Consider the following 13,286-nt stretch of genomic DNA (forward strand, 5'->3'; position numbering starts at 1 on the left):
GTGCTCTCACCTCCCTCTCTCGTTGCATGCGCTTCTTCCTCCTCTCACACACACACGCTCGGTCCCCAGCACGTACACACACACCCACTCCACAACAATACCGACGCTGTTGGCGACGTCTTCATCAAGGGGCTGCAGAGATCCTGCAAACCACCCATCAATAAATAAAACATTAATAAATCATAAATCAAACAAATGAGCTTCCAACATTAGGAACATTATCAATAAACATTCAGCTGACCTGTTCAACTAAGTTTAGCTGGTCTGCTCTGCGGCTGCGCGGCGTTCATCTGCTGCTGCTCTGCTTTTTTGGTGGCTCAAAAACTCTGTCACACCGAATAGTTTGAAACTGAATTGTTTTTTTTCTGTCGATAGTAAAAAAAAGTCATAATTTCCGTTGTGCTGAGGCTAATGCTAATGCTGCGGCAATGTCGTCGTGTTGCGGGTAATTTCGTTGCGCAACAGGTAATGCCGTTGTGTTTTTTCTTTTGTATGTATTGTGAGCCCTGTCGGCCACTATAGGTTCCCCTTATGATCACACGGTTCACTCTGGCAGCATGCATGTATCTCCACCCCCACGTGCACACTGCCACACTGCTCCCTGTCTGCTTCATCCCCCCCTCCTAACCCACAGTGTATTGATGGAATTTCAGCTTGGACATAATATTTGTCTTTCCAGCAAATCTGGTATAATTGTTATAGCTTAAAATAATAACTTATTCAAATCAGTGCTTGTATCCCCCACTTTCTCCAACTCTGTTCCTTTTATTCTCCCCCCCCCCCTCACATTCTTCTCCTCTCCCTCCCCACACACACTAAATGTAACAGAAAAATAAAAATAATAAAGTGACAAACAAAAGGCGTTTATATTTTCCACTCTGGTTTTTTTTTTTTTTTGTTTTTTTTGTTTTTTAACTTGTCCTGTCCAACAGCTGGGCAGTCAGATGAGATCTGAGGGCCTCTTGTGTTGGACATATTTTACTTTAACAAGAGGGGTTATTAATCTTCAGACAAACCAAAGGTATGTCTGAATAAACCCCTTTTGTAATTGAGGCCAAACTTTATTAATTTCAATCATGTCTGAAAATCTTTGGTGTTGGACCGGACGGAAAAGGAAAGAGGGGAAGAAGAGAGAGGGACGTTAGAGAGAGGGGGGGGTAGGGGGTGATAATAGGAGGGGAACGGGGATAAGACCATGAAGCAGCATACAGCAACAAGTTTACTGGTTGTTAATCATTATGGTAAGGTTCGAATGTAGAAAGAAAAAAAAAAAAAAAAGGGGCGGAGCCTGTCCACACACACACTCAAATGTTATAAACACACCTGCTAGCTGCAAAAATGTCCACCTGTCGACATGTACACAAAACAGATAGTGTTCACACGCATACTTATGCCTTAAAACCAACTAGTGTGAAATATTTCAGTCATTCAGTCATGCAAACTGTTAGTGCAAAGGTGAGCTAACACCAGTGCTCAGGTGAGTGTTTATGTTCTTCTAAAATGGATGGTGGAACGTGAAAAGAAGGAGGGAGAGTGCCCAGCCATCCCCACCCCAAGACCCCCACCGCAGCAGCAGCGGCAGCCGGAATTCCCCCAACGCCACACGGGAACCGGCAGGGAACAACCGCCGCCCGGGCGACCAAGCCCGCCACCCAGGCCAGGGCCAGCAGGGCCGCCGCAAGGCCCCCAGAGCCAGAGGCCAGGGACGCACGGAGGGAAAGAGAGCGCCGCCCCAGCCCAACCAGGAGAGAAGCCCCCCCGCCGCGCCGGGAGAACCCAACGCAGGGCCCCACCGGATAAGGACGCCCACAGCCCCAAACGAGCACCCCACCACCACCCAGGAGTTCCGGGCATCCCCCCGCCCCAACCCCAGGTACGAGCAAGGACCCCCCAAGGGAGACCCGCTCCGCACTCCAGGCAGCCACCCGCCCGGCCCACGGTTGGTCCAGGGAGGAGCGAGGCAGGGGCCCGCCGCCCAGGAGGGGGGAACCCCGGGGAAAAAAGAGGGCCCACAAGGGGTGTTGTAAATATGGCCCGACCAGGCTCGGCCACAGTTGGAAATTTGGCGGGGCCTAGCACTCAGGAGCAAGGACCAGAACCCACCCCCCAGGGACCAGACACCCCCGGCTCAGATGTAATGTGAACCCCCCCACCGCGCGGAGAGAGCACCGCCAGACCCAGGAAGCCGGCACCCCGGGGACACGGCCGCCGCCGCAAAGGGGCCCGTACCCCCCACCAGGGAAGAGGCAGGGGACAGACGGACCCAGGTCCCACCTTCCTTGCAAAATGTGTGTGCATGTATGTGTGTTTGAAAGGGTGTGTGTGTGCATGTGTGTGTGTTTATGTTGGGATGTATATATTGAGGGGGGAGAGGTGTGTGTACTAAGGGGGGTGCGGTTAAAATTGGCGGGTAGGGCACTAAGGGGACATCTCCTGATTACTCACAGTGACGTCCCCTCACCCTCCCCACCAAGGGGCCCTAAATGTCTAAGGTGCGGTTAAAATTGGCGGGTAGGGTGCTAGGAGGACATCCGCTGCTTGCTGGCAGTGATGTCCAAGCACCCCCCCTACCAAAGGCCCTACATGTCTAAGGTGCAAATAAAACCGAAAGAGGGGGGGCCCACTCCATACGGCAACCACAGGAGGGGGGCCACTGCCTAGTAAACCCCCCCCCAAGGCTCATCGCAGGCTAAGCCCCCCACCCCCTCACCCTATTATGAGGTTATATGAGGAAGGGGGTAAGTTGGGGACAGATGATAGACTGTCCCCCGGTGGTCAAACAGCTGTCCCCCCCCCCCCCCCCCCCAGCAAGGGGGCCAGGTTCACCCAGCCCCGGGGCCCCACTCCCGGAGGCGCAGACACCCCAGGCCCAGCACCACCACCCCCACACAGAGAGAGAGGAGCCAGAAAGCGCCGCCCCCCCCCGGAGCAAGCCCAGGCCCCCACCCCCAAATGCCGGCCCTAGAAGAGCTCTGGTCAGGCCTCGACGGGACCGAGGCAGCCAACCGGCCGGGGAAACCGCCGATGGCCTCAGCGGAGACCCCGACCCGTCAACCCCCCTGCCCCGTAACAATAGTGCCCCCCCCCTCCCCCAGAATGCCCCCCCACAGGACAGGGCCAACAAACCCCCCCCCCCCCCCCCCCAGACCCCGCAGCCGAAGTGGATGACACCCAGAGCGACCGGGGGCCCCAAGAGGGTTGCCCCGTCCCGCCCCAGAGCCAGGGAAGGGCCGATCCCAGCCCCAGGTGTAGATGCCCATCCAGCTCCGCTGGGCCCCCCCCCGAGCAGCGCCCCCCGCCAACCCCCCCCAGCACAGGCAAAGGGACCACCCCCCCAAGCCAAGCCAGACCACCACCCCACCCCCCCACCACGCACCCCCACACCCAAGCACAGAGGACCACGCAGCGCCCCAGCCCGCCCCACCCAGGCGCCGGACCCGACCCCCCGACCAACGGAGCCCCCACCACCCCCGGCCAACACCGGAGGCCCCGACCCCCACCCCGGCCCACGGCAGAAGGGCAAGGAGCAGCGACGACCATGCCCCCCCCACCCCCTAAGTCACGGAGTTAGCTATGGGAGACCAGAGAGACCGAATTCTTTCAAAGTTACTTGAACTTTGGGCTGACATTTTTTCCAAGCTGATATGATCAAGCAGCAGATTTCTGTGTTGACTTATATTTATATTTTTTTTGCTTTTCCAATTTATTAAAATAGTTTTTTTAGCAATACAAAGAGTTATGAAAATGATAGATGCTAATCCTTCTTCTATATCGATGGCACTCATGTCACCAAGCACACAAAGTGACGGTGAAGCCGTAATTGAAACCTTAAGCCAGACTGATAGATCGGCACATACCTGCTGCCAGAGAGCCTGGACAGGAGTGCAGAACCACAGTGCGTGCATGTAGCTGTCGGGTAGATTATTATCACAGTGTTCGCAAATTTCTGAGTTACTGAGACCCATCTTGAACATCCTCTGTTCAGTGTAGTAAATTCTGTGAAGAGTTTTGAGATGGATTAGCTGCAGATTTGGACTTTTTGTCAGTTTAAAGGTATTTAGACAGAGTTCTGACCAGAAGCTTTCATCTGTGCTGATGCTCAAATCCGCATCCCATTTTGTTGTCGGAAGTGAAATATTGTTATCTAAATTACATAAAAGTTTGTATATTTTGGAGAGAGTTTTATTCATTGAGAAATTGATCAGAGTGGTAACTACATCTGGTAGCTTTAAATCGTTGTCTCTGTATTTAAACTTTTTAGTAACAATAGATTTAAGTTGCTGATATTCCAAGAAGTTATATATTCCATGTTTGTCTTGAAGTTCCTGGGGAGTTATGAATCTTCTATCAATAATTATGTGCTCTAGTTATTTCATGCCCCCTGCTTGCCAAGCTGGGAAGTGGATAATTTTTTTGTTTATGAGGATGTCTGGGTTGTTCCAGATGGGTGTCATTTTACACGGTTGAATTGATGATTTTGATATTTTGAGAAATTCCCACCAGGCTGTTAAGGTGGCATTTATATTAATGCTTTTGAAACAATCCTGTTTTTTAACTATTTGGCTAATAAATGGTAGATCTGACAGGTTGATCTTTCCACATAACGCCTGTTCCAAGTCTAACCATGAGTTGGTTTCTGGATTATTTTTTAACCATTTTAAGATGTATTGTAATCTATTTGCAAGAAAGTAATTGTGGAAGTTAGGTAATTCTAATCCTCCACAGCTTTTTGCAGATTTTAAAGTTTTTAGACTAATTCTTGCAGGTTTATTGTTCCATAGAAAGCTTGATATGGATGAGTCTAATGTTTTGAACCATTTTAATGGCGGTTGTGTGGGAATCATTGAGAAGAGATAATTAACTTTGGGTAAGATTTTCATTTTAACCGTGGCTACCTTGCCCATAAGGGACAAAGGCAGGTTGGTCCAGCGTGTTAGATCGTCCTGTATGTTTTTCAGTAATGGGGTGTAGTTTAGCAGCACCAGTTCTGATATTTTGGGGGGAAAATAAATACCTAGATATTTTATATTGCCTGATTTAACTGGTATTGTGAGTCCTTGCTCCGCATTACTGTTCAGTGGTAATAAAACAGATTTATTCCAATTAATGGAATAGTCTGATATAGAAGAGAATTCATTAATGATTTTTGCCGTTTCATTTACAGAATGTATATTACTTAAAAACAGTAATATGTCATCTGCATAGAGACTAATTTTATGATGGCTGTGTTTGGTTCCACTCTGGTTTTTAAAAGTTATGTAACCTCTTTATGTGAAAGTAAAACCTGTCCAACACAAAAGACCTTCAGCTCTAATCTGTTTGCTCAGTTGTTGGACAGAACAAGTAAAGAAAAAGAAAATTTATATTTTCAAATATTTACTCACAGAAAAACGAATAATTAACTGTTACAATACATACTTAAGTACAGTTGAAAACTTTGTAGACTAAGAATTATTCAATTCAGTCTTCAACACAAAGGTTTTCATTGAAAATTTGAAGAAAGTCAAAAGTTTACTACAGTGAAGCTACTGAGTTTTTTTCTGCAGCCAATGCAACTGAGTAAATACAACTTATTACTATTCTCTCCTAATGCAAGTAATGAAACTAAATCATTTAATATTGTAACAGGATCTAGACTAGAATGTCCAAAAAAATGAAACAATAAAATAACAAACTAAGGGGGTTCAGTGAGTTGAATCAGAAAGAATTTATGCAATCACACCATCAAAACCCTTCAGTTTATGTGCGTCACTTCTCAGAAAGCTGTTACAGATATAGTCAGATACGTCATCATGTGCTAAAGGACATCACATTACTCCCACAAATTTCCAGGAACCTCTACTAACCATGAATATAATTGTTTTTTTACTTACCTTGACCTCTGCCAACCATTGCTTCCATTTTCAAATTGAGTTTCTCACTAAGGACAATGATTCATTTTCTTCTGCATTTACTCAGAAAGTGTATGACAGGGTTGTTGTGTAAGGACGCCTAAATACAAATGCAAACATCACCTCGGACAAGCCAATTTTAAATCCTGTCAAGAGGCTGTTTGAGAAATGTAAAAATTAGGTAATAATTAATTGGGAAAGAACCAGGACACACTGGAGAGACTACGTCTCTTGGCTGGCCTGGGAACGTCTCGGGGTCCCCCCAGAAGTGCTGGAGGAGGTTGCCGGGGAGAGGGAAGTCTGGGCATCTCTGCTTAGACTGCTGCCCCCACGACCCGGTCCCAGATAAGCGGAAGAAGATGGATGGATGGACAATTAATTGACTAACCGATGAATTGATTTCTATTCCTACAATCCAACCAGATCCATCTGTCTGACGCGAATTGTTAATCAAATTGACCTATCTGATTATAAAATAATTTTTAAATGAGATAAATTGATCTATATCGATTTATAATTGATCTTGGAACATACCATCTGGATTAAGGTACAGTAGGTTTATGTCACTCTAATGTAAAACCGACCAATGACAGCAACAACACACATGTGATGTCATCAACACGGATCAGTCCATCATTCCAGTCCAATGTGTGGACAGACTTTGAATAAAGTCATGTGACCATCCAGTGTCTAGAATTTTCTAAGAATGTTCCCTTTGGATTCTTTGGATGTGGAAAAACAACAGTGGTGAACTTTAGGAAACTAACATGTGAATGGATTTGACATAGAGCATAGTAAAGAAATATTGACACACAGGTCCAAAGTAATTTAATTATGGGCCATGCCCAGCCTCCAAGTTTAACATATGTGCCCATATGTTACTGTGCAAAATGATTTTTTTGTGAATGTATTTCTGATTAAAGAATCAAGAGAGGATTCTTAGAGCTTCTGGACAATTCAGTCCAATTTGGTCAAAAGATGCCAACTCCTCCTCATTACCTATAAATGACAGTTTGGGAGGAACTTTGCTGATACTGAGAATGCACTTCATAATAATCTGCCTCATTGTTAATGATGAGTAAATAATCAAACACTTCAAAGATGTTATGGGTTCATGATATAGAAAACAAGAAGCTGGTTTTAATGTGTTTGGAGTAATTACTCTATGTTCAGTGCAGGTTTGTGGAGCTGAGGCAGGAACAAAGTCCCAAAAAATAACCACATAAATGAAACCAGGACATTGTTGAAGTTTAAAGCAGGACATCCAGCCAAAGCAGAGTGGAGTGTGATAAAAAACGATTTAGATATGTGACAAATCTCAGTCTTTTAAATAGTGGATTCTTTTTAGTGGAATTAAAGTTGCTGCTATCAAAGTTTAAACGCGAGACAGGGGATTTAAACTGCTCATACTTAGGCAAAACTTCCTTCATTTTACATTGATTTAGAATTAATCTTTTGTTCCTCGTGCCATCAGGAAATACAACTCTCTGGTAGGGCATCTTAAAAGTAATTTCTTGTCATTTTTATTTTTTACCCACTGATTTTTTAAATTATAATTCTATTTTTTTAATCTATTAATCTTTTTAATCTACTGCTATTTTTTCTTTTTGTATTTTTTCAAGATAATATAAGATAAGATATTCTTTATTGATCACACATTGGGGAAATTCAATTGTCACAGCAGTTCCAAAAAGCAGAGAAAAGTGACAGCAATGTGCAAAAGTGAGGGGTGTTCCAAAATGTGCAAGTATACAAATACAAAATGTGCAAAAATAGAAAAAGGAAAAAATAAGTAAGAACTTATGTACACTATTACGACATAACATATGTTATGCCTAATAATAAAATTAAATAAATAAAGAATATCCAGATGAGCTACGGTTTGTACATGCATATTTAAACTGTGGCATTGTACAATCTTACAGCTGTTGGGATGAATGACTTGCGGCACCGTTCCTTCCTGCATGGGGGGTGTAACAGTCTGCCACTGAAACAGCTGTTTAGTGCCTCAACTGTCTGATGTAGTGGGTGAGAGGTGTTGTCCATGATGGATGTTAACTTGGCCAACATCCTCCTTTCACCCACTTCCTCCACAAAGTCCAGTGGGCAGCCAAGGACAGAACTGGCCCTCCTGACAGCTTGTTAAGTCTCTTCCTGTCCCGGTTTTTAATGTGTGTGTGTGTTTTATGAGTGTGCGCAGATGGCCATTTCTAAATTCCCTCAGGGATTATTAAAGACTTATTCTATTCTATTATAGGCACATGATAGTTGTGGGTTTTTTACGTGTCTTCATTTTCTTAATCCCTAATTTCTCCCTCTCTAAAGGTGTTCCCTGGTTCTAAACAATGCAAAAACTGAAAATGTGTTTCCTGGCAAATGGAGGACAAAACTAGTGTTCCAGATAAAGTAAATATTAGCTACTCTTTCAGCTGTGACTCTTTGCAAATATCCCGACAGAGGTGACTTACCAGCCCACGCATACGGAATCTGATTAGCCTTATCTGAAGCAAGAAGGTAAATTTGCACTTACGCACTCCTGTGTATTTTCAGGCAAAATGAAACAGCTGGAAGAGCTTCCTGAGAGGAAGAGAGATCAGCACGAAAATGTCCAGGAATCGGAAAAACAGCCTCTATCATCCGTCAAAAGCTCAGTCTTTTTGGTTCAGTGGAAACCATGCAGAGAGACTCACTCAACAGTCAAAGGTAAGGTGGGTTTGTAACCTAATTGCCTGATAAATATCAAGGGGTTCTTTTGATTTGATATGTGAATCTGAGTTCATATGAACTTAGAGTGGAAGCTATAAATTTTGGTCAAGTTTCAAGTCAATGCACTAATATGTAAGGGATAATGGCCGATGAGGTCTGCATTATCAACAAGTAATGGGTGATGCGGAAGCCTGAATGGTTGCTTCCATGAAGTCTGTTTATTTCTGATAATGGACACCTCAAAGGGCATTTTCTGACTTATACATTGGTCACTTATAAAAGAAAGAAAAGAAAAGAATTATTCAATAAATTTTTAGTACTTTGTTCTTTTTATTTTTTTTCATCTTAAATCGCTTTTTCACAAAAAGCAGACTATTTGATACATGGTGCAGTGTGCCATGGTAACGGCACCAACCTCGACTGCAGCAGCAAAAGAAAACGATATTTATGCTGATGGTCACGATGGGTTAAAGCATCAGTTCAGAGTAAAAATGTACCTCTTATCTCTTGTTTTTGTCCAGATGATGAAGCTAAAGTTGGGTTCAAAGTCTAAAGTCCAAAGAATTCAATTCCTCCTCGTATCTTATTACCTGTTTCTTAGGTCCTTTAATCTCTTTCTCTCTGCTGCATGTCAGTCTTTAAATGACCAAATTAACCAGAGAGGTTAAAGGAAACTATAAAATGATTCATTTTTTTCTACTGTCTTGTTGTGATAAACCGTGAAACAAAGTATGACAATCTATGTTTTTATTTTATTTTATTTGTTTCAGACATGTCAATATTTGGAATAGTAATATTGTCTTCTGAGTAGTCTTCTGTTTCTGTGATATGGAACAATCGAGCTATGTGGCCGGAACTACCTTTTGAGGCGTGCATCATCGCTGTTGATGATCACTTTTTAATCCACCCTGCTGCCAATCAGAAATGTGCGCCAATGGAGTTGGATAGATGGTGATTGATTTAGCAAAAGAAGATGGAAATGGCTCTATGGCTCTATATGTTCTTTTAGAAGAGGCAAGAACATAGGGTGACCTTTAAGAGTGGAGGTCGAAGCACACAGACAGACTACATCTCGTTTAGACGGTGTAATCTGAAGGAGATCAGTGACTGCAAAATAGTGATAGGTGAGAGTGTTTCCAGATCGGTTAGGATGGTGGTGTGTAGGATGACTCTGGTGATGAAGGAGATGAAGAAAGAAAGGACAAAGGCAGAGAAAGGGACAAACTGATGGAAGCTGAAAAGGGAAAAATGTTGCATGACTTTTAAGAAGCAGTTGAAACAGGCTCTGGGTGGGTGTTCAGGTGAAACTTCCAGATGACTGGAGAACTACAGCTGATGGGATCAGAGAGACAGGCAGGAGTTTACTTGGTGTGTCATCAGGAAAGAATGTTGCTAAGGAGACTTGGTGGTGTACTGAGGAGGCTCAGTAGTGTATAAGGAGTAAGATACAGGCTAAGAAGAGGTGGAATACTGAGAGGACTGCGGAGAGAAGGCAGAGTACAAGGAGATGCAGCGTACGGTGAAAGTAGAGGGGTCAAAGGCCAAACAAGGGGCTTATGATGATATGCATGCTAGGCATGTGACTCGGTTGCAGATTAAACTGGACAATTTGTTGTTTGCAGATTTTCTGTTGAAGTTACAACGTTGTTTGGGAGCAGTGTGTGGTATGCAATGGTATGCCTACGCTACATTGGGGATTACAATGGCATTGCTCAGCTTCCTCATGGACTTCAGTGTGGCCAAGATGCTGGGGGGTAAACATGAACATTTTTCTAAAAGATTCAATCCAGACAAGCAAAAAAAACATAACTTTGATCAAAGTTTCCGTTTTTAAACTTCCAGCTCAGCAGTGGCTTTATGGACAACTCGAGGGCAACTTTCTTCTGCAGTTCCTCTGTTGGACGCTCTACCCAGCATGCCTCTGTGCTTTAGCAGCAACATTCTGCCAGAGCATTTGCCCCTTCTCCACAGGTCAGTGTCCAATATTTTACCCTGGATTTGGATATGGATCTTTTAAAGCACCCAGTCATATCATGGGGTGGCTGTGTTGCAGAGGAAGAGCGGTAAACTTCTGATTGGTAGATCACGGGTTCGGTTTTTACCCTGCCCACACGGGCGTTGAAGTGTCCTTCAAGGCACCGTACTACACATTGCTTCTGGTGGCTATAGCTTGGCAGCATTTAGCCGCCATTTGTATGTGAATGGGACTGTGATTGTAAAGTGGTTTGGGCCTTCTAAGAAGGTAGTAAAGCGCCTTGTGAGTATACACCAATCAACATATCCAAAAAGCAGAAATTACTGAATTTTGTTAAGGTGGTTTATAGTCTCTTTATTGATTTGCTTGATAATAAAGTTTGTGATATCAATTTTATTTAGTTTTAAAAACATTTCAGAAGACATTTCTTAGACACTAAAGTTCCAAAGATATTGGTAAAATGGTCAATACTTCTGCAGCGCTTCAATACCCGCATTGACGCCCAAAGCACTTTGCAGTCACGTCTCATTCACCCATTCACACACACATTCACACACTGGAGAGTGAAAAAGTTTCTTTTTCAGCTTGTACGAACAACAGTCTTTGCAGGCTTTTCCTTTTTTTCTCTTCATTTATTCTTGTCCCACGGTTGATGACAGGGTTTTTTAAGGCTTTTGTGGGCTTAGGCTCATGATGTTGTTCTCCTTAGGCTCAGGGATCCCGGAGGTCAGAACCATGCTGGCTGGCATTGACATGCCTCTCTACTTGTCTCTTACAAACATGTTTTCCAAGTTCCTGGGCCTTTTCTGTACGCTGGCAGCTGGAAGCACTGTTTTCCTCGGCAAAGTGGTGAGAGACAAACCATGAAGCTAACACAAGATTAGGGCTGTGCCGCTGATAACTGTCAGATTTATCTCCCAATTTATTTTTTACATTTCAGGGACCATTTGTGCATCTTTCCACCATGTTTGCTGCCTACTTAGATAATATGTTCTCTCTTCTACAAGGAATCAAGAAGGTAAATCAAATGTCATGTCAGCATTGCAACCTTTACCCAAAATCCCTATCTCAGCTTCAATAAGTGACTCCAGTAAAAAAAAAAATATATATATATATGTGGCAATTGTAAACAGGAATTGAAAATAGAAATGCAAAAACCAGTAATGCATTAGAAATAAGAAGATATATGAAGTACTTTAATCTGATACTTTTATGACTGTTATAGATTTATATCAGTGAAAGGTAAATTCATCAATTCATAATCAGACAGCCAGGCTTTAACATTCTTTCTGGAACAACATCTGTTGACGTGTAAAGAGTCAATTATTTAATGGCCTCCCTCTAGGTTTTTTCAAAGCATAAATTGCAGGAAATTTAAAAAAAAAATTCTCTTCAATGTTAGAAAGAGTAGAGAACTAAATTCCCTGGCCTTATGGCAAATTTACCAAAACTCTCAACAAAATTAGTGTTCAACATGAAAAAGCTACATTACTGAATGTGTGATGTCAAACAAAAGATGCATTTTAACAACTGTTGTAGCTGTGGTCAAGAATATAAATCAAAAACAAAAAAAGGGTCTCATTTGACATTATTTCCAAACCCTTATTTTTTATTCCCAAATTTGATGGAAACCAGAGTGCAAACCAAATGCTGTAGTCTTCTCCACAGAACACTGAAGGCAGACTGTCAGTCATTGACGACTGTGTTAAAAGGTTTGAATTCAAGCCCACAACAGACTTATGAAAACTCTGTTTTCAAAGAGCTCTTCCTCCTTCTTTTCACATTCCACCATCCATTTTAGAAGAACATAAACACTCACCTGAGCACAGGTGTTAGCTCACCTTTGCACTAATAGTTTGCATGATTGAATGAATGAAATATTTCACACTAGTTGGTTTTAAGGCATAGGTATGCGTTCGTGAACACTATCTGTTTTGTGTACATGTTGACATGTGAACATTTTTGCAGCTAGCAGGTGTGTTGATAATATTTGAGTGTGTGTGAACAGGCCCCGCCCTTTTTGTACTACATTTGAACTGTACCGTAATGATAAACAACCAGCAAACCTGTCTGCTCTATGCTGCTTCATGGTCTTATCCCCCTCTCACTATCACCCCCCCCCCCCCCCCCCCCCTGATATCCCTCTCTCTTCTTCCCTTCTTTCCTTTTCCGTCCGGTCCAACACCAAAGATTTTCAAACATGATTGAAATTAATAAAGTTTGGCCTCAATTCCAAAAGGGGTTTATTCAGACATACCTTTGGTTTGTCTGAAGATTAATAACCCCTCTTGTCAAAGTAAAATATGTCCAACACAAGAGGCCCTCAGCTCTCGTCTGTCTGCCCAGCTGTTGGACAGGACAAGTTAAAAAAAAAAAGAGCTTTTTAATGTTTTCTATTCATTACAATTCTTAGATCAGTCCTTTTATTTTATTAGACTTCAAACGTTTTGTTTATTTTAATCGCTGGTGGGTAGGTGGACCTCACAAAGCTTTAAAACTTTACTTTACCCTTGTGTTATCTTAGATGACCCCCCCCCCCCCTTACATTGAGGTGTTCTTCCTACCATGACAAAGGTGGATAAAGGTGGAAAGATTTCATGTAATCCATGGACACCAGTGAAGATCACAAATCATTGAAGAAAAAAGGTTCAGAGCTCTGTCTAGTGGGTCTAGATGACCCAACTCCCAATGGTAAAGTGTCAAGGATAGAACAA

General features: G+C 43.2%; 1 protein-coding gene across 2 annotated transcripts in view; it reads left to right on the forward strand.

Annotated features, from left to right (window-relative positions):
- Positions 1-8,348: 8,348 nt before the first annotated feature.
- LOC101167014 (chloride channel protein ClC-Kb-like) overlaps positions 8,349-13,286 on the forward strand; it is a 58,495-nt gene continuing 53,557 nt past the window's right edge. For both annotated transcript variants that reach the window (XM_023956261.1, XM_023956262.1), the window contains exons 1-5: positions 8,349-8,594; positions 10,220-10,351; positions 10,440-10,568; positions 11,282-11,421; positions 11,513-11,590. In XM_023956261.1, coding sequence (XP_023812029.1) covers positions 8,447-8,594; positions 10,220-10,351; positions 10,440-10,568; positions 11,282-11,421; positions 11,513-11,590 — 627 coding nt within the window. In that variant the 5' untranslated portion in view covers positions 8,349-8,446. The remainder of the gene's footprint in view (positions 8,595-10,219; positions 10,352-10,439; positions 10,569-11,281; positions 11,422-11,512; positions 11,591-13,286) is intronic.

This window comes from Oryzias latipes, chromosome 7 (genome assembly GCF_002234675.1).
Source record: "Oryzias latipes chromosome 7, ASM223467v1".
Lineage (NCBI taxonomy): Eukaryota > Metazoa > Chordata > Actinopteri > Beloniformes > Adrianichthyidae > Oryzias > Oryzias latipes.